The 25,781-nt window shown below is 63.8% G+C and overlaps 1 protein-coding gene across 4 annotated transcripts in view; it reads right to left on the bottom strand.

The window, feature by feature from the left end:
• Positions 1-25,781, bottom strand: part of TBC1D2B (TBC1 domain family member 2B) — a 43,649-nt gene continuing 17,868 nt past the window's right edge. For 3 of the 4 annotated variants that reach the window (XM_059371388.1, XM_059371392.1, XM_059371391.1), the window contains 10 exons: positions 23,265-23,428; positions 20,540-20,769; positions 19,669-20,058; positions 15,994-16,104; positions 14,935-15,128; positions 12,296-12,790; positions 11,654-11,771; positions 6,214-6,399; positions 5,907-6,028; positions 1-2,387 (listed from right to left, as the gene is read on the bottom strand). In XM_059371388.1, the coding sequence (XP_059227371.1) occupies positions 2,195-2,387; positions 5,907-6,028; positions 6,214-6,399; positions 11,654-11,771; positions 12,296-12,790; positions 14,935-15,128; positions 15,994-16,104; positions 19,669-20,058; positions 20,540-20,769; positions 23,265-23,428 (2,203 nt within the window). In that variant the 3' untranslated portion in view covers positions 1-2,194. The remainder of the gene's footprint in view (positions 2,388-5,906; positions 6,029-6,213; positions 6,400-11,653; positions 11,772-12,295; positions 12,791-14,934; positions 15,129-15,993; positions 16,105-19,668; positions 20,059-20,539; positions 20,770-23,264; positions 23,429-25,781) is intronic. The other variant, XM_059371389.1, reaches the window with a different exon arrangement.

Here is a 25,781-nt window from a genome sequence, read left to right as displayed (position 1 = left end):
AACGTTATACAAATTAGTAGTTTATTTGGCTTTTTAGTACGACTGTTCCAAAGTTTAACTCAGAGAAGCCGCAGTGACACGGAGGGAGGTCACCTGCCCCTGCCTCCCACGCAGCCCCTGAAGCAGCCGCCAGCCTCCCCTCTTCCCCCGTCGGGGCTGCCCCAGGCGGGCCCAGCTGCCCCGGGCACGTGCCGGAAGACGGCCCCGCACAAAGCCAGGGAGGGGGGTCTGTGCATGAGTACGAACACTGCGCTGGCGATTTGCCTAGAATACTTCCTAGTTGGACACGATCGGCAGGAAAGCGACTCGGTCCAGCCCTGGGGGCTGTGGGAGGGCAGGGCGCGCAGGGATGCGCTACCAGGAGAAACTGCCACACAGCAGCGAGGGGTCGTGCCGGCCACGGGGGGGCGCAACCCTGGCTGCTCTGTTCCTCTCTCTCACACACACACACACACGCGCACGCGGAGCTATTCACAAAGGAGAACACGTTACATAAAATAGGTGTACGTAATCTAGAAAAACCTTGATAAAAATAGTTATAAAAATATAAACTGTAGTGAAAAATATACAAAAGTATAAACAGATGTTCAGCCTGTGAAACACCCAAGCAGTCCCTGTGCAGGCCAGCAGCTGCCCTGCGCTGTGGGCAGTGGAGACGTGGGCACACGGCCTGCCGCTCTCCACCCTGCCCCCCGTCCGGGCCAGGCCGAGCGCCCCCCACCCCGCCGGACACCCAGGGATGGGGTGGCCCCGGCAAAGTGTCCCCCATCTGCTCCCCACACGACAGCACCGCTCTCACGGCCACCGCCCGGCATGGACAGCTCCCCAGCGACACTAGCACTGCCCTGCTGGCCGTGCCCGAAACCACAGCTCCAGCTGCACACAGGCACCTGTGCCCACCTCCGGTGCTTCGAAGAGGGGCCCTTCTGGGGCAGAAGAGACACAAGCAGCCCAGTCCGAAAGGCAGCATCTTCCCCCAGGGAAGTCCGCTTGGAAACCAGAGCCCAACCGTGTGGGGCCTCCTCGCTGCTGTGGTCCCGCCGGTCAGCTGCCCCGGGGCTGCAGCGGGCACAGTCTGCAGATGGCAGCGAGGCCATGGCCCGAGTCAACCTCCAGCAGCCACCCCGTCCACTGCCCTGGAGCGCCGGTGCAGCAGGATCAGGAATGGTCCGCCGACCGATAAAGCAAGAACTGCCTTCCTGGGTAAAGCCTCTTTGCGGAGCCTCAGAAAGATGGTGCCCCCAGTCTGCAGAATGGTGTGGGCAGCCTGACCTGCTGAAGGCAGCGGGGACCCTGAAGCCAGGACCACACAGGCCCTGGGGAGGGGCGAGGCTGCCTGAAGGACGTGCGTGCCTCTGGGCAGCACGGCAGGGGACCGCTCCCCCAAGCTGTGCCCCAAGCGATGGCCCTGGCCCAGCGGGTGGAGATCCCCAGCACCGGCGGGCAGTGTCACCCCCCGCCACACGCTGCCCCGTAGGGCATCCCCAGAAGCTTCCTGTGTCCCCTCCGGCAGGGCCCGCCCCAGCAGTGGGCCTGCTGTGCAGAGCGGGCGGTCGTCCCAATGACCCCACGTCACTCTGCAGACAGGAGGTCTCCCCTAGAACCTCCCGGAGACGAGCTGCACAGAACGCGGGCTGGGATAGTCCAGCCACCCGCCGGCGGCTGACGGGGCCAGGGGAGCGTGGGGCATTCGGAGGGCCACGGGGCACCGCAGGCCGCTCGCCCTGCACGGAAGGTGGCCGGTTTCCACAGGCTGCTTCTGAACGTGGATGCGCTTGTGCCGCTCACCTCATGGTCCCCGAAGCAGCTGCGCTCCGGCCTGGGGTGGGGTGGGGGGGCGACGTGCAGCGCAGCGGGTCCGCGCACGGGGGCAATCCGGGAGACGGCCCACAGCAGGTTCCCGGGGTGCGAGCCATGCACAAAGCCCAGACGGTGCTGTCAACAGGCTCTGGAAAGCGGCCAGCGGCTCCCCCGGGGCACACCGGGCAGTGCCCACCCCGCACGGGAAGGCTGGACGCAGAACAGACCCGCCTGCGAGTAAGAAAGAGCAGCGTGGCCGCGGACGTCCGCCCAGCAGACTTCCGGAGGCCACGGGCACCGCCTTCGGGCTTCCCGACGAGCAGAGATCCCTGCCGGGGATCTTTGGCACACTTTGGTTGTGAAGGCAAGAGCAGCGTCCTGGGGTGGGGAGCGCTCAGGTGTCCTCCTCGTCACTGACCAGCTCGCCCTTGTCGGGGCTGGCGTCCCGCTCTCGCAGGAAGTCCTCGCGGATGGCCTCCAGCTCCGTGAGCTCGAGCCGCACCTTCTCCAAGTGGTAGGAGCGCCGGTTCCGGATCTGGCGCAGGGGGAACGGGTTCAGGTCCCCGAAGGAGATACTGATCAGCTTCCTGGCAGAACACAGGATGGGGACAGAGATCAGCAGGGTGGGACACAGGTCGGGAACAGAGGTCATCAGGGCAGGACACGAGATGGGGAGAGAGGTCAGCAGGGTGGGACACAGGATGGGGACAGAGGTCAGCAGGGTGGGTCATGGGTCGGGAACAGAGGTCGTCAGGGCAGGACACGGGATGGGGAGAGAGGTCAGCAGGGCAGGGCACGGGATGGGGAGAGAGGTCGTCAGGGCAGGACACAGGGTGGGGACAGAGGTCAGCAGGGTGGGACACGGGTCGGGAACAGAGGTCGTCAGGGCAGGACACGGGATGGCGAGAGAGGTCAGCAGGGCAGGGCACGGGACTGAGACAGAGGCCAGCAGGACAGGACACGGGACAGGCCCTGGGGCAGTTGTGCCACCTAGAGGCCAGCCCTTCATGCACAGAGGTTACGGGGCTGGCCCTGAGCCCCGGCCTGGGTGGAGGCCCACACTGGCTGTGTCACAGGGCGGGTAAGGGTCCTTCCCTTTCTGGCTTCTGACTCCCTGTCTGCTGGGGGCACTGTAATGCCACCTCCTGGGATGCGGGGTTATCAGTGTGGCCACCGGCGGCATGGAACCGTGTCGGCACGGGCTGGGTGGCTGAGGGCCGGCGTGCCTGAGCGGGGCCAGCAGGAGGCTGGTTTGGGCTTTCCTGGGACTGCCTGGGAATACTCAGACTGCGCCAGCGCTCACCAGGGCTCGGACACGGTCCGCACACAGGCGGGCTGTCGACGGGCTTCACATCACCCGCAGGTCCAGGCAGCAATCCCGCTAATGTGCCCCTGGCTGCCGGCCTGAGGTTTAACAAAAACAGAACAGAGCCCCCGGCTAGGGCTCCAGCAGGAACTGGGTCGGCCGCGGCCGCCCGCAGGCGAAGACAAAAGCCAGTCCCCCCACCCCCGGGCACCAAGCAGCCCGTGATCCAGCCTCAGCCTCGGTGCTGAGGCATGACGGCAGCCAGTGAGCTCTCCGACGCCCACACCTCAGAGAGCCTGGTGCCAAACAGCTCCCGCAGGAGGTCCCAGGTTAGAGAGCCCAGCTTTGAAGGCCAAGTTCCCGCAGTGTTCGAGGACACAGGCGTGTGGGACAACGGAGGCGTCCTGAGGGGAGCGGGGCTGTAAGAGGCGTCTCTGGCAACAGACGTGCCAGCCAAGACCGGGGACCCAGGGCCCAAGCGATCAGACACTCCTCCCAGTTAGCCTGACGCTCCATTCCTCTGAGACCGGGCATCCAGCTGACCCCAACCGGGCGTCCAGCCTCTCCCCTGAGACAGGGGAGACAGGGCATCCAGCTCCCGCTTTGCCACAGAAGGCAAACCCAGAAAGCACTGAAGTCTTTGGTCAGCCTGTGCTGCTGCGGCTGTCAGCCCCGCGGACACAGCAGGACGCTGCCCTGCAGGCCTGGCCAGGAGACCGCAGGTGTCCCGTGGTCAGTCGAGGCTGAATCCCCCAGAAGCCCCGATGTGAGACTGGTCTAACCCCATTAGCCCGACAGCCCCAAACACGCGCAGTCCGGAAGCCTGTCCCTTGTTCCTTAGGGAACCGCTCAGGTTTGCGGAACTGCGGGTTTGGGGTCTGGCTGCCACTGCGTCTGCGAATCTGAGGCCTGTGGACCCTGACTTCCCGAAGCCAGCGGCTTCCACTGACAAGGAGGCACTGCCACCGAGGCCGGGGGGAGCTGGCGGCCCCACCGCCTGCACTCAGGCCATTCTCAACCCTGACCTCCCCGAACCTCCCGGAGGTTCACCCTGGACTTGGTGTCACTGGCCATCACCCTCCGGCCGCACACGGCAAAGCTGAGGTCACTGCTGCACGCAAGTCGGCACGCCCGAAGATACCCTCAGAACCTGCTTCCAGAGCGGGAGACCCTACAAACAGCAATGGCTTCTGGAGGCAGGTGCGGCCTCCACCAGCCCCTTTCTGCTCCCAGTGTCCCTTCCCCACACTGGCGCCCAGTGGCTCTGGGGCCTGGAGGCTGTCCCGCTGTGTCTCATGGGCTGGCCAAGGAGGGGGTGCCTGCCAGCTTCCCGGGGGGCTCTGGAGGTACTGAAGCCTGTTGTGACACATCAGTGGACAGAGGAGGCCATGTGGGGAATTGTGACGAGCATTTTGTAACAGGGAATAAAACCCCTCAGAATCTGACACAGACCTTTAGCAAGAACCAGAAACATTTCAACAAACTGTTTCGTTTCTACACACTCTGGAATGGGCATCCCAGGTCCTCAGACAAAGCACCCGTCTTGGGAGCGACAGTCCCAAGAGACTGAAAGGAGGGCCCCTGGGGGGCTCTGTCGGCGGGGCGCCTGCCTTCGGCTCGGGTCATGACCACAGAGTCCTGGGATCGAGTCTCGCATTGGGCTTTCTGCTCGGTGGGAAGCCTGCTTCTCCCTCTGCCTGCCGCACCCCCTGCTTGTGCTCTCTCTCGTGCTCTTTTCCCAAATAAATAAAATCTTGAAGAAAGAGTCTGAAATCACAAGCCGCAGATGCTTCTCAGCGCTAGGACCTGTGGCTCTCACAGGGCTGCATGAGCCTGACGCGGGAGTGCACACGTGGGTGGGGACGGTGGCTCACGCCGGGCACTGTCCAGCAGAGGGCTGTGACCCATCCCCGGTGGCCCAGAGCCACGCTGTGCTCCCTGGCCTGACCAGCGGCAGGTTTGTGGGAGCCCCTGTGGGAGCCCTGGAGAGGTGGCCAGAGCAGCCACCAGCTGTGGTCGAGGCACACACAGGACAATCGCCCCAAACGGGTGATACCGTGTGGCAAGGGGGCGGGGGAGGGATGGGGAGACGCCCCCCTGACACAGTTGCCAGAAGTCGCAGGGTCCTTCCGGGTCCCTGTCCTCTGCCACCCTCCGGCTCACGCCTCGTCCATCTCTGGGGGCACCTCCAGCCTCACCCCAGGCCACCCGGACGCCCCGGCCTCCCCTCCCCCCGCTGCCAGTTCTCTTCTTGTCTTTCCAACACCCCAGGGACAAAGCTTGGTCCCGCTCTGCTGCCTCCTGGCCACGCTGGCCTGCCTGGACCAAGCCACTTGCACGGCCCCAGACACGCTGCCTCTCACGTCCCTGCCGCTGCTCCTGCTCCCCAGACCCAGGACACCCTGTCCTAGGTGTCCCTGCCCAGCCCTGCTCACCCCGCCTTGACCCCCGCCCGGCTCTGTCCTGGGCCTGGGCTTCCCTCCAGCAGCCCCCAGCCCCTCAGACAGCACGTCTCCCCTCAGATTCTTTATCGGGGGCTGTCCCCCGCCCCCATCACCCTCAGTGCCCGGTGGCCTGTCCTGCTGTGAAGGCTCGGCTAGTGCTTGCCGCCCCACGGGCCATGGGTCGGCGGCATCCGGGACGAGCCGTCCTCCCACCTCGATCCCCCGGTCGGTGGAGGCACCGGCATCCGCAGCTGCTCCCGCTCCCCGCTCGTGCACCGCAGGCCGGCAAGGCTGCTCTCCGCGGTAAAGGGCTGCCGCCGCCTCCTGCCATTCCCGGGGCCCCCACCAGCGCTCACCGGGCGTCCAGGATGGTGCGCGTGAAGTAGCGCAGGTATTTGAACATGGACATCGGGTCCTGCAGCTTCAGGATCTCCTCCTCCTTGTACTTGAAAAGCGCGAGCGCAAACCGGAAAATGACCTGCGGGGAGCACGGGGACGTCCGTCGGCAGAACGAACGTCCTTTCCCTGCCCTGGCGGCCGCCTCCAGCGCCCCAGCCCGCCTGCCGTCCAGCGAAGGGTCCCTCCGGCTCGGGGACCTTCCTGCATCCCCGGCGAGCCGGCCACTCTGCCAGCACTGCCCGGTCGCCCGGCGAGCACACCCACCTTCGGGCCCTCGTAAAGGAAGGAGTCCCAGATCTTGAAGAGGACGTCGCTGACGACGCTGTCCACGAACACCACCAGGAACCAGTTGAACGTGATGAGGGTGTAGTCGACGCCGTGTTGCTCTAGGTGCGCGTGCACCCGTGGCAGCTTCTCGCTCATGAGGTCCCGGAACACGCGCTGGTCCACCTGCGGGGAGGGGCTGGCGCTCAGTGCACTCCGCCTGGGCTGCCGCTGTCCCGCACGCCCAGCCTCGCGCCCGCCCGCCGTCCACCAACAGTCACCAGGGTGCTGTGGCCTGGAAGCCGCCCGTGAGCCCAAGCCACCGGGACAGGCTGCTACAGGGCACTGGGGGTCAGCCTCGCCATCTGCCCGCAACCCGGGGCTCCTGGGCTGGAGGTCGAGTCCCGGGCCTGAGAGGAGCAGTGACTGCAGCCCGTCTGCCCCACAGATGCCCCCGGATGTGGGGACAGCATGAGGGTGTGGCGGGGTGGCCTGGGGAGCATCTCACCCGCTCTCACAGGGCTGCGAGGAGTACCACAGGCCACGTGCAAACCACCATGGGACTCAGAGCTCTCGTCCTCCCCCCGTGTCGGGCACAGCGCTCCTCTGGGCATAGGCGTCCACCCCCCCGGCCCCCAAGGAGCGAGACGCAGCGCGGGGTGCCAAAGGCCGGGCCTGCTGGGTCAGTGTTGGCAGGCCCCGGTGAGGGGTGCTGGTGGTGCTCCCAGAGCCGCGCAGGCGCTGTCCCGGGTTGCTGGAGAAGCACAGGTGGCCCAGGCTGGAAGCCAGGGATCCACGCAGGGGGCAGGTGTCCCCCACGGGCTCTCCTGGCCTCTGGCGGGGACCCACACAGACACACTGAAGTCACGGCCACCCCAGCAGAGGCCCAATGGGGGCTCGAACTCACGACCCTGATATCATGAACAGCTGAGATCAAGAGTCATACACTTGGGGCAACTGGGTGGTCAGTGGGTTAAGTAGTTGACTTTGGCTCAGGTCATGATCCCAGAGTTCTGGGATCAAGGCCCTGCATCCGGGCTCTCTGCTCAGCGGGGAGCCTGCTTCTCCCTCTCCCACTCCCCCTGCCTGTGCTCTCTCTCTCACTGTGTCTGTCAAATAATAAATAAAATCTTTCAAAAAAAAAAAGTCACAGTCTTAAGCAACAGAGCCACCCAGATGCCCCTAAAATGACATTTTAAAAGGTTCTTCTTGGGGCGCCTGGGGGGCTCAGTGGTTAAGTGTCTGACTTCCACTGTGCTCATGGTCCCAGGGCCCTGGGATCGAGCCCCACATCAGGCTCCCTGCTCCGCGGGAAGCCTGCTTCTCCCTCTCCCACTCCCTCTGCTTGTGTTCCCTCTCTTGCTGTGTCTCTGTCAAATAAATCTTTTTTAAAAATAGCATATAGAAGATTTTTTTTTCAAAAAAGGTTCTTTTTTAGGAGAATCTGAAACTTTAAACAAGCCCATGGTTCCTCCCTTTTAGAAGTTTTGATTTTTCCTTTAACATAGAAGCTTTAACAATCAAGAAGACTTTTTTTTTTTTTAAAGGGCGTGGTTAGAGTCGAGTAAGCATTACTGGTTCATATTGTAAAATTTAAAAGGCAACAAAACTTAAAGTGCTAAAAACACTGTTACAAAATGATTATGTTACTGTTACAAAAATGATTCCAAAGTGCCATAAATCCCCCTCAGCACATGAAAGACAACACAATACAAGAACCCTGCTGGACACTAGCGCAGGAGACTAAGTCTCAGAGATGAGAAGGCGGGGGGGGGGGTGAGCTATAACGGATACTCCTTAAAGCCCGCACAGACGAGAGCGCGGAAGCCGCTGTTGGAACGTCCCACGGCGAGAGAACCGGCTGCCGGCTCCCCACACTGTGCCCCCTGGGAAAACAGCCCAGAGTCTCACAGGGCAAGCTGGACGGCTGTCCCGCTGGGTGACACACCCCTGGAGGCCGTCCCTGGGGAGCCCGCTCCTGTTGCCCCGCAGGGTCAGCGTCACCCACAAGACGCGGTGCCTGGACATTCCAACAATGGCCCTGGAACCCCACACAGGCAAGAGAGACGGACAGGTGGCCACGGGGTGAGGGACAGCCGCGAGACTCCTTCTGCAGAGGAAGGGCAAGCAGGCGGTCCCCAGAGTGGGAGCGAGGCCACACCCAGCCCTCCCTGGCAGGTGGCAGGTGGTGCCTGGCTTGGGAGGCCGCGTGTGGAGCGGCCCGCAGGGTCGACTCCAGCACCCTGCGCTCAGGAGGACGTGGAGGACAGTGTCCTCTGTGCCCACCAAGGTCCTGGCGCCCAGCGTACACTCAGCTGACAGGATGGACAGAGGCTGCAGACTGGCCCGTGGTGGCGGTCTGATGGGGACCTGTGAATCTCGGCGCCGAGGGCTGGCCACATTCGCCGCCCCGTGGCTCGGCCTGACCCGGAGCCTGCCATCGCAGAGTACACGGGTTACGTGGATTTGCCCGGTGGAGGGCGACTGCCACCAAATAGGGCTGTGACAAAGCACAGAACGACACGGGAGAGCCCTCATGCTATCGTGTGAGCCAGCTGGGACATGTCCTGCCCCAGCAGGAGTACCTAAAGTACACGAGAAGGCCAACTGTGGCTCTAGCCGGTCGGATAACACGGGGTTTTCGTTTCCTTCTGAACATCTCGATCCCCAGCCACCGCTTCTTGGAGCGGACCCACGACTCACTGTCGGGGAGGAAACAGTCTCTTTGGACTTGACAATTGCATTTATGTGACAACATGATACATGTTTTATCTTACATCCACATAATTAAAACAGGTTCACATTTCCTGCCTATAAGGATAATCTACGAGTTTTATGCTCCAAGTGTGAGCAGAAGCTCCTAACGCATCACCACCTGAGTTCAGCCTGGAGTGGTCTGGGCGGGCCGGGGCGCTGCTCACATCCCGGGAGCTGAGGCGCCCGGACGTGGACGGAGGTAGCCAGGCTCCACGGCTCACAGGCGGGAGGGCCTGGCTCAGAGGATTTAAGACAGACGGAAGCCTCACCCTTCTTACTTTGAAACAGTCACGTGACATCCCCAGTCTGCAGCTATTAGCACCCAGGCGTCCGTGACACACGGAATTTTATTTACTGACCTCTTCACTCCCATCAGACAGTGACGACTGCCTCTTCCCACGGCTCATTTCCCAGTTTACAAAATATTCTGGCAGAAAGAGCCTCCAGGTGACTTAGCAAAGTGACATGCTCACTGGGAGACCAGCCGAGCTTCTCCCGGGATCAGTCGGCCCCTGTGGCACCAGGGCCACTCAGGAGAGCTGCTTTATGTCTCTGACCTCCAGTTTTCTCCCGAGTACAATGGGGACAAGATGCCTCCACCAGGATGGTTTTGGTGCGAGTGCCAGCTCCCTGTCCCCAGTCGGGGCGTGCACGCACACCCGGCCACTGGCCACGTGGGGGAGCTGGCGATTCTGGAACGAGCATCAGGGCCGCGGCCGGCCGCAGGACAAGCAGGCCCACAGGGAGGCCGCGGTCCTCCAGGCGCGCACCAGAGCTGTGGGAAGAGCAGTGGCCTCGGGTCAGCGGGCAACGCAGAGGGGCCCACAGCCCAAGCTGAACGGGAGCTCTGTGGGGAGGCAAGCAGGGGACAGTGACGGGGGGTGGGTGGGTGTCAGCTGCACACGGAAAACAGGGTGCTTCCGGGAGCAAGGGTTCCATTGTAGGGCACCGTGTGGTTCCAGCAGGGGACCCTGTGACACGGGGTGGTGAATGGGGAGGCGACACAGAGATGCAGGAACGGAGGTCCCTGGCTGGGATCAGGGGTCAGAGGGGAGCAGGCACGTGAGCCGCTGGGCAAGTGGCAGCGACAAGAAGCCTAACTACAGGGCTGCAAAGGGACAGGAATGAGGCTGCATCCTGGCTGGTGGGCAGGGGCAGGGGGCAGGTGGTCACAGAGGCCACGACGAGAGGCGCGCACATACAGAACTCAGGGCCCAGCCAGGCAAACGGATGCCACCCTCACTGTCTACGACAGAGGGATCTTACGCGGACACACGGCCACGGGTGAGAGAAAAGCCGAGAAGCCACGCGGCTGCTGGAGAAGTGACCCAGAGGCAAGGGCAGGAAGCCCCTGCAGGCTGGAGCACAGAGAGGCTCCCGGCCTAGGGGCCTGCCAGACAGGAGCGGGCACCACGGAGTCGTCCAGGCCACGGGAAGCCAGCGTCCACGATGGCGGGGCGCGAACTGCCTGCCCTCCCCTCCAGCCACCCGCTGGTCCCCTGCCTGGCCCTCCTCTGGCCACAGCAGTGCCGGGAAGTGGGAAGTGAGGCCCATGAGCAGGGCTGCAGGCTGCACAGCGGCCCCAGACTGGCCCATGGGAGCTCTGGCCTGGGCCCCAGGGGCTGCTCCCGAGCCAGGACTGCCCAAGTGGGGATGGTACTGGGCTCTCGCCGCCCACATCGCCCTGTCTGCCCTGGCTTCAGGCTCCAGGCGTGGTGGGCATGAGCTGTGCCCTCGTATCTCCTGCCAGGAAGGGGACAGCAGCCCACAGGCTGCCCCTCTGGGTCCAGCACTGCCTCCGGCTGCTCGCAGCCAGGGAGTGACCCTGGCAGGCCCCAGTGTAGCCTGTTCCCACGAGACACACGCCCGGAAGCGGTGGCCCCAGCGTGTGGACTCCCCACCGGCCTGGCCAAACTTCCTCTCTCTGAGGTCCGTCCCCCCCGTGCCTCATTCCTTTCCCTGGTCTGGGGTTTCCTCGGTTCTTTGCAGGTGCCTCCCCTCAGAAACCTCGGGCTCGTCCACTCCTGCCTTGGCCTCAGCTTCTTGGGAGAACCTGAAGTGACACATCAGGTTTCCAAGTACTCCTGGACGGCAGCTCAGCTGCCCAGATGGACAGTAGTGTCCGGGGACGGTGGAGCCCAGGAGGCAGCAGAACTGGGAGACAGCGGAGCCCGGGGGATAGCAGAGCCATGGGGACAATGGAGCCCAGGAGGCAGCTGAACTCAAGAGGACAGCAGACGGGCGCCTGGGGGGCTCAGTGGGTCAAGCCTCTGCCTTCAGCTCAGGTCAGGATCCCGGGATCCTGGGATTGAGTCCCGCATCAGGCTCTCAGCTCAGCAGGGAGCCTGCCCACGCCCCCGTCTGCTGCTCTGCCTACTTGTGATCTCTGCCTGTTAAATAAATAAATAAATATATATTTTTTAAATTAAAAAAAAAAAAATGAGGACAGCACAGCCGTGGGGGCAGTGGAGCCCGAGGGACAGCGGGGCTGCGGGGCTGGTCCACTTCTCATGGCGTGTAACGGCCAGCCCGGCCCACGGACCGCGGCGTGCCCTGCCTTGTGCGCCTGGTGCGGGGGTTGGGGTTGAAGGCCCGAGCAGGAGCCCCCCACCGGGGCTCAGGTCGGCCCCATCTTGGCTCCGGCTCCACGCCGCTGACCGAGGCGCAGGACAAGTGCACGTACCTGGGACCCCAGCAGCGTCTTCGTGTAATAGTCTCGCGGCATGAACACCTCCACTATGGTGACGAGACACCAGAAAGCGTCTTCCTGCTCCAGATACAGAAGGGCCACTGCCACCAACCTGCAAGCAAGCAACGGTACGGTGAGCGCCGGCCCCTGCAGCCCAGGCCGCGCGGCCCGTCGGACCCCGGTGCCCCTGGGTTCTCGTGGCCACAGCTCCTCCAGCCCCAGGAAACAACACCAAGTCAGTGTTCCTAGGCTGGTGAGCCGTTTTCCTTCTCTCTCTCTCTCCTCCGTCTCGTAGTAGTCTCCGCACCCAACATGCGGCTCGAACTCATGACCCCAAGGTCGAGAGTCACAGGCTCCACCGACAGCCAGCCAGGCGCCCCACATCTGATGTTCCTGATACTTTGCGAAAGTATGTTTGTTTCTCTCCATTACTGCAGAACTGGGGATGCCGCATCACTAAGCCTAGCTGACGGCAAACCTGCTTTACGAGATGGACCTACCTCGGCTAGCCAGGAGGGGAGCGGATGGGCCGAGTGCCCCCCTGCTCAGACCCAGGAGAGGAGGGGAAGGCCGGGCCGAGCGCCCACCTGCTCAGACCCTGCAGGGGACGGGAGGAGATGGCCAGGTCGAGCGCACCTGTTCAGACCCTGGCAGTAGCCGATATCGGGGTTCCTCCAGGAGAAGGCGAGCAGCACGTTGCGCAGCTTCTGGATGCCCTCCGATGTGGGGCCGGAGTAGTGCTTGTTGTTGGGCAGGGTCCGCAGCAAGTCCAGCTCGATCTGCTTGGAGGCCGGGTTCTGTTTCTCCAGCGCCTTCTGCAGCAGCGTCTGGAAGTACCCGGGCTCAGTGCTGTCCTTGAACTTCCTGGCGTGCAGGTCCACACACCACTTCCACACCTTGGAACGGTGCTCGTGTGGGATGCCGGCCCGGATCAGGTTCTTCAGCTCCGGGCAGCACGCCATCTCCCTGTTCATCGTGCTTGCAAAGTAGTTCTCCCACTTGACCCCGGTGGACACCTCCTGGTTCTCCGTGAGGTGCAAGGTCTTCAGGTCCAGCGCTCGGACCTTGGCCACCAGCTTCTCCTCCTCGTCGTCCTCTGGGACGGTCCTAAACCCGTAGATGTCGTACTCACTGTCGAGAGATACAGAAGGGAAACTGAGCGATGGGATTCTGATGAAAACACCAACCAAAGAGAAAGAGCATCGGCCCCCGTGCACATGGCCCTTGGGCCTGGGACCAGCCACCGGAACTCGGCAAACAAAGCAGCAGCTTCCTGACAGCAAGGGCAGGATGTGCGGCTGGCTCTGTGGTAAGACGTGAAATTAGATCTCTTCGTACTAGAATAAAAATCCACTCCAGGTGGTTTAAAGCCCTTTGTGTGAAAAGCACAGGAGGGAAAAACGTGCCCAGTAGCCTGGCCACGTGGACATGGGTTTCCATGTCACACACGTCCACATATAACTCGTGTGCTTGGAAAACACCATTCCAGAAGGGGAAAGACGAGGCAGAAAGCACCTGCGTAGATATCAGGGATGAAGACAGCGTAGGCGTGAGAAGCAGAACCACGGCCCCTCACCTGCAGCCGGCCATGCCATATGGCTGAGGTGCATGGCGTCCCTGGACAGGGCCAAGGGCAGGGCGGTCCCCTTGGGCTACCCTGGGCCAGCGTACGTGCAGGAACCCTTCACGACGGGCAAGCAGGGCAGGAGCAGGGTGAGCAGGCCACTGCTGCCGCCAGAGCAGGGGAGAAGGGGGCCGGAGCCCACCGATGCCTGTGGCCTCCAGAAGCCGGAGAGGCTGCGCCCAGTAGTCACTGTGGGAACAGAGCCCTCGGCTGCGAGCCCAGGAAGGGCACGAGCGCGTGAGGACACCCACTGAGCCCCGCAACCCCTAGGAAGGAACAGCGGCTGTGATGCGCAAACACCCAGGGAGGCCCAGACGGACGGCCTGCACTGGCTGAGCCGGCACACGGGCGGTGTGCAAGCCGCCACGTCGGGGACGATCTGCGAGGAGCCGCAGAAGACGGACACAGGGCCTCTTGCGCCTGCCGCCGCCGGCATGGCCCGTGCGAACCTGGCAGAGCTGAAGAGGCGTGTTCCCTGCGTGTCGGGATCCCGCACTAGAGGAGCCGCACACGGGCGCCGGAAACAGAAACCCCGACGCCGGCCGCCTCTCATCTGTCACGAGGGAACGTGTTGGGACCCCACTTGTCTGCCACAAGGGAGCAGGCATGACAGCGGGGTTTGGGCTCCACCTGCATCTCCCACAGCGAAGGGGCACGAGGCCCCTGAAACATGGCTCGGAGGCCGCGTGCGTCCCCCTGGAGCACCGGGTACAGTGGGGTTCGTGTATCAGGACGTGGTCAGCGAGGAGCTAGAGATATGCGCGGAAGCTCATCAGGGGAGAACGCCTGGATGGGCCGGACGGTACCCTAGGCAAAACCCTGGGGCGGGGGGCCCAACCAGATGGACGGGAATTCCAGAGGGGGTGCGTGGGGCGGGGAGGCTGGGGTCCCAGGACTTGACTCTGAGGGTCTGGAAGCTTTTGTAATGATGAGGCAGATAGACATCAACGCGACCAACAGGAGGAGCCCACAAGTACACAAGGGGGACACAGGCGACCCGAGCCCCACGGACCCAGGGAGGAGGAACGCGGAGGCCGGCTGCCCAGGCTGGCGTCCTGTTCCCGCCACGGCCACTCAGGGGCAGCAGCAGCGAAGACGCGAGGATGAAAACACCACCTCACCCTGTGAGAACGCGCATGGTGGGGGGACCTTCCCCCTCCCTCCGCCCCCCGCCCTGGGGCAGCTCAGGGCACGTGGGCACAGGCAGTGCTGTGCAGCAGGGGTGAGGCCCCAGGGCTGCGAGCCAGATCAGTTGCAGCAGGTCCTGCTGGAGCGAGGCTTCCCCTGGGGTGGGACCCTCAGTGGGCACCGAGCCACCTTGCAGGGCTGGCTGAGCCCTCTCCCCACGTGGGGGCCCCTCGGCTCTCCAGCCGTGGACGGGAGCAGCTGCGTCTCAGGACGGGGACCCCACTCCTGCGGGGATGGCTGCACAGCGGGACAGGAGCCACAAAGGAGCCCGCGGGAGCCGCAGACACAGATGTGCTCAGGAGAGGGGGCCTGAGCCTGGCCCCACCGCGCACCGGCTGCGGCAACAATGCCGAGATCACCCGCTCTGAGGGCTGACAGTGCCGGTGGCAAAGGAGCAGAAGGACACACGCACGCATCCATCCCCAGGACAGGGCTCCCTCCCCACAGCCGCTGGCGCCCCCACCTGACGAGACGAGGCTTCACGAGCGCCTGCCCGGGCTGCTCCGGGCCGTCAGCCTGCAGGGCGTCCTCCAGCAGCTGTGCGATGACACCGCGTGCCGGGCCCGGCTCCTCGGAGCACACGGGCGTCTTGACCTCCTGCAGCAGGATCAGGTACTTGCTCTCCATCTGACACAGCTTGGCTTCCAGGCTGGAATACTGCAGAGAACGGGGGTCACCGCCGCCCCGACCACAACCAGGACACAGGAGGGGCCACCTGGGGCCGCGAGCCAATGGCGGGCGGCGAGCCCTAGCCACGGGGCCATGAGCCGTGACCGCGTGGAGGACAGGAGAGTCCTGTCGCCTCGGGCCACCTGTCACGTCTGCACGGGCCACCCCGGGCCCCCGCCTCCCAGGGCGCTGGCCCAGAGGACACACTGCCAGTGAGACCCCAGATGCCGACACTGGCGTCTGTCCCGCACAGCAAAGGGAGTGGCAGGAGCCAACCACATGGCGGTCCCTACGGTCATGCTGAGTGTCACGCGGCACGTCGGCCGTGAGATGGGGCCTATGTGGCACTGACGTGTCCCGGGACACTGTGTCCCCAACCAGCTTGTCTGCTGCGTCGTCAGACACACCCCAGGACCACGTGGACATAGGTCTGGGGAGACGTGACCCACGGAGTGCAAAGCGAGGATTGCGAGGGCCACTGAAAGCCACCGTGTGCCGGCTGCTATGCAGGGGCTACCCTTCCAGCCACCACACCGACAGACGCGCATACCGACGGTTTCCCACCGTCCCCGTTTACAGATGGGAAACCAGGCCACACGACTCAACGCACAAAGTCACAATTCAAACCCCTCCATTCGGGGAACCTGGGAGTCGGAGTCAACGGTTTTCTGTCAACCCCGTGACGCAGGCAGACGGGGACACGTCAGGGTGCCTCTCGGAATGCAGCGCTCTACGGCCTGTATTTTGGGTTCTTGTGCCCCAGCACAGGAGCAGGACTGGTTCAGGGTGTGCCGCTTCTAGAGGTTCCGCGTCCCCAGCCACCAGGAAACAGCCGAGCCACGCCCCGACCCACCTTGGCCATCAGATCCCGCTCCCTCCTCTCCGCATTTCTCCGCAGCGCCGAGAGCTCCAGGATTTCCTTGTTGAGGAACTTGTTCTGGGTTTTGTACCCCTGTAGGTTATCCTGTGGACAGAAAACCGCCGTCAGTCCAGCCCGCTCTCTCCGATACGGTTAACGTACCGCCGTGTCCCCCGAGGGCCCCACCGAGTCCGCGTGAGACGACCACCGGGCACACCCTGATGACCTCTGCGGCTACCCTCGGGGCAACGAAGGAAGGAGTAGGACCACGTCCGCAGGCCGCGAATGCCACATCCTCCACGCACCGACGCGTCACAAGGCCAATCCTCGTGACCATTTCCTCTGTAACTCGAGGAACGACACGTTTTCTGTGGCTCTCGCGGTCACTCAGGGGACAGAGAAAAGGCCACGCGGACACCCGGCACGCTCGACTACGGAATCACGCCCGCCCCCTGCAGTGGATGAGGCGCTCGGGAAGCACGTTCCTCCCACATGTACGTGCAAACATTTCCCGCTCTGGAGACGCGGGCGGCAAAGCACGAGGAAGCGGACACACCTGCGCCGAGAAGTCGCCGGCTGTTACTGTCGGCCGCGCCAGCTGCCGGCCGAGCCTCGCCACGGTGACGGGTTCTGCCAAGTGCGGCAACGCGCTCGGCGGCCGCCCAGGATCACCCGCGAGGAGGGGAAGCGTCTGGGAGGAACGATCTCCGCCAAGCTCAGTCCTCTGCCCGCGTGCCCACCCCCCCGCTCTGCGGGGCTCCCAGGGCTGTGCTGGCCCCCGGGGGGCCGGGCTATTCCTGGACCGGCCGGGAGTGTCCGCCCCTCACGGGATGGAGGCCACGCCTGCTCCTTGAGTCATGTCCCGTCTCCGGGCTGGACGCCACCATGGGAGAGGGGCCGTAATCACCCTACGACGTACAGAGGAACGGTATCGTCTCGGCGGCCCCTTGATGCCTAACGCTTGTGGGTCCGCGTGAGACTCCTGGCGGCTCCGTGAGTGAAAGCCCTTGGGCCGCTGTCTCCGCGTGTCCGCTGAGAGCCAGGCCACAGGGCTCCGGGCCACACCTGATAGGCTCACAGCTCCTGCGTCAGCAGGACCGCACGTCCTGACAGACCCCGAGATGCTGAGGGCCAGCCCCACACGAGGCCTGGGGGCCCCAAGGCCCATCCTTCCCTCTCCTGCGACAGCTCTCAGGCCCCAGCCGACACACACAGACAGCAGAGCGGGCCGACGGAGGAGCACGAGGGACGCGGGCAGGTGAGGGCGGCGGGAAGGCCGAGTACGCGGGCCTTCCGGTCACATCCTGTGTGACGTCGTCATGAAGACTCTCCCTACACCAACGCCGATGACCATACAAGTGAAGGCCCTGCCTGTGCCTGCCAGGCCCCTAGTCCCCACCGGACCACGCAGGACCCCTGCCGGACCCCACCGGACCTGGAAGGACCCCCACCAGACTCCACAGGACCCCACTGGACCCCGCAGGACCCCCACCAGACCCCACAGGACTCCGTAGGACCCCAAGAGACCCCGTCAGGGGAAGCCTGGTTCACAGGTGAACATGGTCGGGCAGGAGTGGACCCGGCACCCAGGCGGGGGTCATACGCAGCAAAGCTGAGCGGCTCTGAGCTCCTCCCGTGCTTGCTATGACCGTGGCGTGTCTGTTCTGTACTTTCTGACTATTGTGGGTGCCCCGGGACGGGCCGCGCACTCCCAGCACAGCCCCTGGTGTGCAGCTGAACCAACGCCCGTCAGAGTCCAGACGAGGAAAAGTGGCCAAACAGCAGGTCACAGAAAGACTGGCCGCACAGGCAGGGGGTGGTGACGCAGACGGCAGCCCCGACTGTGCCCGACGAAGCCATGGGGCCCCCACGCCAAGTGAGAAGAAACACAGAAAAGCCTGGAAGGAAGTACAGAAAGAATCAAGTACTTAGGCTGTTAAAATCCTACGACCCATGTACGTTCCTTCCTCAAAATACCCCAGAAACAGAAAGTGACCGCGTCCCAGAGCCAACGAGAAGCGTCAGCAGATTCCGATCAGGCAGAGTCAGAGAAAGTGGGCTGTGACCGTGACGGACAAGTGCTCCCCAAGAAACACAGGCCGTGCCTCCCCCGGAGGTGTTCTGAGTTCAGGGTCGAGGCAGGAAGTCAGTCTGGAAACTGTGCCGCCGTGAGAACTAGGGACAGCAAGCACACACATGGCAGAACCCCACTTGCGTCCGCAGCCCTCGCCCCAGACCTGTTTCAATACCCGCAGAGCCGCTGTGAGGGCCGGTGGAGGGAGCAGGCGGCGGCAGAAAGCTCGGAGCAGCCGCCGGCCCACTCGGGAGCCCAGGGCCTCGCACCCGCCCCTGAACAGCCAGCTGCACCCCCCCCGCCGTGGCCTCTCTCCCAAGTCACCTCATCACGGTGGGGTCTTAAAAACCGTGGAGAAACATTGGAGGAAAAAAGTCATAAAATCACCAAACGCATCACAACCACCCCGCCTGGCACGCCACAAAACCTACAGCGTGAACGGGGCGACTCCTGCTCCCGATCAAGTCTGTCTGCTACATCCACAGGGCGCTGTGTGGACCAGAGACAAGCTGCTTGCTCCCGCATGTCCCCGCCCAGCGTGCCCAGGCGGCCCGATGCGGTGCCGTCCGGGGTGGGCGTGTTCGCTCTCGGAACTCGCGCAGAGTCGCGCGGTTCAGCCACACCGACCACGGCGGTGTGTGGTCCAGTCACAGAGGAAGGGGCTGGAGCTCTGCGGCTGACCTCCCAGCCTCACACATGTCACGGGGCAGTGGTCACTCTGGAAGGCCATGTGCTCGTCCCCACGACACTCCCATCAGCCCAGGGTTCACTTCTCTTCTAGAATTCTCGGAGAGACCCCTGCGCGTCTACCAATCAGCTCCGTGCTGACAAGCCAGCGAGCCACTGCTGGGCACGTGGTAGGTGCCCACTGATAACCTCGACGTGCACATCTTCGCCTTCAAGGAGAACTTGCCCTCGGGGGGCCAAACAACCCTGGTGCACGGTATTTATAGAAAAAGGGTACCCAGGCAAGCAGCACATTATGACTGGGTGGGGACTGGGGCTACAGACCTACTTGGGCTGAGCCAGGCCACATTCAGTGCCTCTCCGTGATCTGACGGCCGGGGGCACAGCCCTTCCCCACCTCAGCTCCGACCTGGACAGTCACAGTTCAGGAAGCAGCCTCCCCGCCCAGGCCAGCCCCCGGCCCTCAGCGCCAGGACCCGCCCAGCCTAGGTGCAGCAGGGACCCTGACTTGAGCAGGCCTGCCTGGGAGCCAACCCCGCACCAGCTGCTGGGAACAATGGCCCCTCGGCTCCCGCACCCCCGGGGCTGAGGCAGGCCGTGTGCGGTGCTGGCCTGGGCGCTCGTGCGCAGTGGCTGACGGGCCCCGGGGCTACGTGGGGCAACGAAACTCTAGGGGCACAGAGCAGAAAGGGAGAGTGTCGGCTGTGACAGCAAAGGAGGACAAGGTCCAGGAGCCCCCGGGCAACGGCATGGTCAGACTCCGGCTTGCCACGGACGCGTCTCAGAGAACGCCCCTCATCTGCCGGCAGGTGCTCCATCTGCCCCCAAGAGGCACCGCGGCTCCGCAGAGGCCCGCAGCCCTGGATGCCGTCTGACCCGCCCCGCAGCCGAGCCCGCGCCCCACTCACTCTCAGCCTGTCCAGCTCTAGCTGCTCCCTGCTGGCGGGGGCCGGGGAGCCGGGCGCCCCCGCGGCGGGGGCCGGGCCATCTGCGCCCTCGCTGAGCCGCCGCGAGAGCTTCATGATGACCTCGTCCTTGGCCTGGATGGTCTCCAGCAGCATGCCCAGCTGCTCGCTGAGCTCGCCCACCTTGCCCTTGAGCGTGCGGGCCTCCTGCTGCAGACTCTCCCGCTCCAGGGACAGCCGCTCCAGCTGGCTGCTGAGGCCCAGGATCTGGTCGTCCTTGCGGTGCAGAAGGTCAAGCGCGTCCTTTGGGACCCCCTCAGAGAGCCGGCTGCTGGCGAAGTACTTGTCATACTGGGAGGACCGGACCGTCTGCTGCAGCAGCCGCACGAGCTCCTGGAGCCAGAGGGGAGGGAGCAGACGCAGTAACCACGTGACCCGGCACCGAGGAGCCGGCGCACAGCGCCCTTCCTCTCGGGGGGGCTCAGAAACGCTGGCCCCTGGGCAGAGAACAATACTAGGAAACGGGAGACGCGGACGCGCGCACCATCCCCGCACAGCCCCCAGCACACACGCATCCGGGAGCTTGACCAGCAGCTCCGAGCTGCCCACAACGGGGCATCCTCGGTCTCAGAGGGACACGGACACGGTCTCCCTCCTGTTACCAGAGCAGCCGGCGCTGCGCTGGGGTGGGAGAGGGCCCAGCAGCAGGAGACACGCCCCTGCCCACGCCCCCAGAAACCCACGTGTCTCTGACGCTGACATCAAACTTCCGGGGAGAAGGCCCATCTGGGGACGGAGACCCTCAGGGGCCCGGGCTGCAGCCCCATGGCACGGCCGGCGGCGGGGGGCACACGTGGGGAGGGAGGACAGCTACCTTCTGGCTGGACAGGTCCTTCCGCAGCCGCTCCAGCTCCTCCTGCTGGCTCTGGACCTGCAGCTGCACCCCAGCTGGTGGCCTGACCCCGGCTGCGCCCTGCGACCCGTCTGCCGATGGCTCGCCGCTGATGTGCCGGTTCCTGGATGATCCGATCATGTCTTTCAAAGGGCGCTTTCCTTTGTAGGGAATACGTCCAAAATCAAAGGGAAATCCTGAGCCAGCGACTCCTACAGAAAAACAGAACTTGTTTTGTACGTGCAGGACAAGCCGTCCTTCTGCAAACCCAGGAAAACGCATCGACCTCCCCCTGCCATCCTCCGGGAACTTCCACGTCCGCGTGCAGCGAGCACTGGTGGGGCCGCCCCTGGGCCCCGACTCGCTCTGGACAACCGAGCCCAGACCCTGAGACGGTCGCCCACCCTGGATCCTTCCTCGGGAGACTCGCCTTGGGGTCCTCTCCCCAGAGCGTGTCCTGGCTGTGACTGCACACCTGACTGAGCACGCGTGCAAAAGGGCGCAGGGCCCCGGCCCCAACGAGGGATTTAGGACGAGGCTGCGGGACACTTCGCTCAAGACTCGTCTGTGACACCCGCTCTCCCCAGATGCTCGGGTCTCATCACCAGTCTCCCGAAGGGGACAGAGACACAGGCTGGGGAGGAGCACGGTGGCTCCGAGTTCCCGCAGCATCCCAGAAACACGGAGTCCAGCCCCTGCCGCCCCCACCGTCAGACAGCAGGCTCCCCAGCGGGACTCACAGACACGGGGCCTCTGGGCTCCCTTTGCTCACCTGTTCTCAGGAAGAAGCAAAACAAAACCCCCCAACACATGTTCTTCATCGTGAACGTGTGTTTTAAAGGATGACTACGTTCTCTTCCTTAGAAAGGGGACTTTAAAATACTGACGGATCCTTATAAATAAATATCAGCATGAACGAAATCACATTCACGCTCCAACCACGGGAGGAAACGCGCACTGGGAACGCATGTTGGGATTCTGTGAAGCTGGAAATCAGACGACTCCCGGCTCCTAAGTCCGGACAGTGGCTGCCCTGGGAGGAGCAGGTGACTGGCAGGGCCGGTGGAGGGGACAGAGGCTGGGGGATGAGGGCTGCAGACGGGGGACCGGCGAGGGGCAGGGGCATGGGGGACAGCGTGAGGGGCCAGGGCTGGTGGACAGGGCTGGCCCGATCCTGTTTCAGAACGTGCTGCCCGCATGGTGCACTCACTGTGAAACCCACTGACATTCCCTTCCCGACAAGAAGGACTTTGCGCACTTGAACACAGAGGAACAGATAGAGGGAGAGCAGTTCGTGCCCACACCGTGCAACACAGACACGTCGTGGGGCTGACGTTCGTGGCTGACACAGGAAGGGTCCACGAGCCCGTGCGATCAGAGTCACAGCCCGTGTGGCTGCATGTCTGGCCCGGGGAGTCCCCAGCCCAGGCGAGCCACTCAGCCTCGCAGACCCTTCCTTCCGGACCTTGCTTGCAGGTCATTCCCAGGACCCCAGCCCCCCGGCTCAGGAGGTGCTGATGTGGGGGCCCTTGGCAGGAAGTGCAGCATGCCCAGCCTGCCACCTTCACACCGCGTCCCACGGGCCTGGGCCCCATGCTACGACCCTGCGAACACAGGCAAGCTCCCTGGCACAGCGGGCCAGGACCACCCTCCGGGGGACAGGAGACGTACTTCCTGGAAATACTTGTGCTCCCGGGAAAGATTTTGTAAGATCCTGCCTCCTCCTCCAGCCCCTGCTACAATCGAGCACGAGGCAGAATTTCCAAATCACTGTTGTTCTACATGAAAACATCAACATTCCCTCATGGATCCCTGGACGGGCACAGAAGTGGCCGCAGAGACAGGGCGGGCTGATGACACCCGAGCCCTGATCCTCCCCAAAACCAGCGGGGGCCACACACAACATGGTTCCCACCACGGTGCCGGGGGACACGTGGCCCCAGAGACCCACCACATCGTGTCCTCGTCCGAGGAGGTCAGCCCCGTGACCTCATGCAGGGCACGCGAGGAGCAAGGAGGGACCTGCCCTCCGGAGTGTGGGATGTCCTCGGCACAGAGACTGTCTCGGCCACATGATGCCGAGACAAACGGAGGATGGGGACAGGGAGCTGCACAGACGCAATGAGGCCATCGCACATCAGCGAGGAAACCCGCCTGCAGGCCTCGTCAGTGCCTCACGTGACTGGGGACGTGAGCGTGCAGCCACGGAGCCAGGGCAGGCGTGAAGACTGGATTTACAGCTGCTGTTTCTCGGTACGATGATGAGGCATCATAAGGTTCTAAGTTTAGACACAGCGGATTCATGTCTAGAATTTACGTTAAACCGGCCCCGCCCAGGGTGAACGTGGGACGGGTGGGGGCTTGGAGAGAGTGACCCCAAGTTCAAAACCGTGGGGGCCACACGGGGCTACATGGAATCCATGACCCTGTATGTTCTACCTTCGTGTAGACACGTGTAGACACGTGTTCTGTAAAAAAGGGGTTAAAAAAAACCAAAACGGTATATCTGTGAAGAGCGCTGTGACTTCTGGATGCCCCACCTCCCGAGAAACCTTAGGAGCCACGGGCTGGGGGTTCTTCCCTGTGACACCTCACCCCGCAGGCCCGCAGGGCACATCCCCCACAGATGCGGCTCCTGCTTCCAGAAAGGCTGGGACCACGGAGGCTCCCCCGTGGAGAGGATGGGCGACCAGAACCAGGTCCGTACCTCTGTTTCCTTCCGGGGCCGGCTTCTTCCTCTCTTCCTGTGCCATGGACTCCTCTAGGTCCTTGGGGTTCGGGTCTAAGAGCTCCCACTCTTCGTTGGTATAAAACACACTCTTCCGACTGTCGCCATGGGCTCTGCCAGGACGGAGAGACGACATGGAGTTTCTGGTGGGAGAAACGAGGGCCGGTCCGTGAGACGCTGTGGAGAAAACCTAACCTCACGCCTACAGGAACGGCGACACCAGCAGCCACGACGTCACGTGTCGGGAGGGAGTGCAGAGAGGGACGCTGGCGGGCGCTGCGGGCGGGGTCTGAGTCACGGGAGTCCCACGGGGGTGCCGCTGGCAAGACCCAGTTAAGGGGGAGGGATCCACCCCAAGACCCCGCGTGTCCCAGATTCCCGGGCATGGGCATGAGACACGGAGGACCGCTGTGCCGTCGCGTGGACCCGGTGAACGTGGCAGCCAAACACACATCCACGGGAGAACAGGTGTGGTGGGCCGAGCACCACGGCACCACGGAAGGGAATCTGTCCTACATCACTAGCGTCCGCCGTGTGCCACCACGACTCCAGCTCGGGAGCCACTGAGCCTGGGACACGGTCCTGCCCTGGTAAACACGTCAGCCACAGTCCCTCGTTGGGAGAGAAGGGTCTTTAGATGCCGAACAAAAGGCAATGGAAGAGTGACAGGTAGTGACGGTGTTTCAGATCCTCGCGGAAACAGTGGTCACAGACGCTGTGCGTATATGTGTGGCAAGACCACAAACGCCGGGACGTAGGGCCCCGCTGCCTCCGTGAAGGGCAGGTCGCGGGCTGTGGCTGGAGCGCGGGACACGCAGACAGCAGGGCGGCCCACACAGTGGGACCCGGCCGGCCGGGGGCACCGCCGTGGGTCCCTGGCGAGGGGTTTACCCACAGAATGAGAACGTGTGTGCGCACGCAGGGTCTGCACGTGGACAGCCACAGCTGCCTGATTCCTCACACAAATGTGTCCCTGCAGGCGGGTGGCTCCGGTGGGGCACGTCCACACACACCACACACTATGCAGCAGAGAAGGGGAACCACGAAACACTCGTCAGCGCAGAGCAGTCCACAGAGGACAACCGTGAAGGACCACGCACAGCCCGGCCACGTTCACAAGGCGACAGCGACAGAGGGCAGAGCGGCGGCTGTGGAGACGGAAGTGCCCGGCGCCGGTTATGGCGGCTTCTACACGACCACGCACGTTTCGGACATTCACCAGCCTGGACACGGAACAGGCGGAGTTTCCCGCAGGTCAGTCACACCTCGGAGCTGCGGCTGAAACGCAGAGCAGGGAGGAACGTGTGCCGTGGGGCTCCCCGAGGGGGATGCAGCGCGGGGGCCGAAGCGGGGCTGTGGGCCCGCGGGAAGCAGACCGACCGCACCCACTTGGACCACGGCCATTTGTCAATGCGCTGTTTGTGATCAAGATTGCTTTTGGCTGATTCCACCGCACTGAGCTGCTCTAGATGTAAGACCCCAGGGGACCCGTAACGGCAACGTTCCCGCTGCCGCCTCCCGACAGGCACGCACGGCCTTCCACTCCAGCGTGAGAGCCCGGCCGACACCTGCCGCGTGTGGTCTCAGCGTTTCCTCCCGGCCTTGAAGGAGCTGCCGCCCACGTGCTGCTTGTCCCCTAGGCTCTCCCTCTGGTGGCCGAGGCGCGTTCGCGCCGATGCCCACGACCACCAACAAGGATGCCCACAAGATCCCATGGTGCTGCAGGATGCTGCGGAGAAGAGCAGCTCAGGACGGAAAGCCCACACGCACGCACGCCCACGCACACCCGACACACTCTACTCCTTTCCGCGACAGGCCAGAGGCCGCTGTGCACGGGTCCCCAGCTCCCACGGCGGCTTCGGCGGCCGTCAGTCGCCCGTGTCACCATGGACCAGAGCGGTTACCAGCTCTCGGCACAGGTCCTTCCTGGGGTAAGCGCAGGAAGGAGCCCCAGGGCAGGAGGGACGGACGCAGACGCTGCTGGGAAAGAACAGCTCTTTACCCAACTGAGGCCGTCCCGTCCCTGCCCTGCAGGGAGGCCCCGCACCAAGCCCCGGGGGAGGAGGAAACAGGATCAGACTCAAAGCTCCAAGTCCTTGACCCGAAGTACGGAAGAGCCCGTCCCCGGCTTGGACCTTCCGTGCCTGCGCCTGGGGGGCCGCAGACACTGTCCTCACACCACATCCCCCCGCCCCGGCGGCAGACCACCTCCTGCCTGCACCACTGCACGGGGCTCACGGCCACGGGGCCCTCCTGTCGGAGACTTGGGGCCCTTGTCGGAGAGAGCCCGCTCTTCACGAGACCTCAGAACCGGCCCCCTGTGTCCCCCGGCACCACGCCGGGTGCAGCTCTGGTGCGATAATCGGCGGAAACACACAGCGAGGCCCGCGGGCGGCGGCAGCGCTGGGATCCCCAGCAGCGGCTGTTCCCAAACAGACGCGTTTCAGGTCAATTTCTCCCCCATCCGGCAAACACAGGCCAGGTCGGGGACGCCGA

Source organism: Mustela nigripes, chromosome 13 (genome assembly GCF_022355385.1).
Source record: "Mustela nigripes isolate SB6536 chromosome 13, MUSNIG.SB6536, whole genome shotgun sequence".
NCBI classification, from domain to species: domain Eukaryota; kingdom Metazoa; phylum Chordata; class Mammalia; order Carnivora; family Mustelidae; genus Mustela; species Mustela nigripes.
Note: the sequence above shows the minus strand (reverse complement) of the source record. Positions and strands in the feature narration are given on the sequence as shown.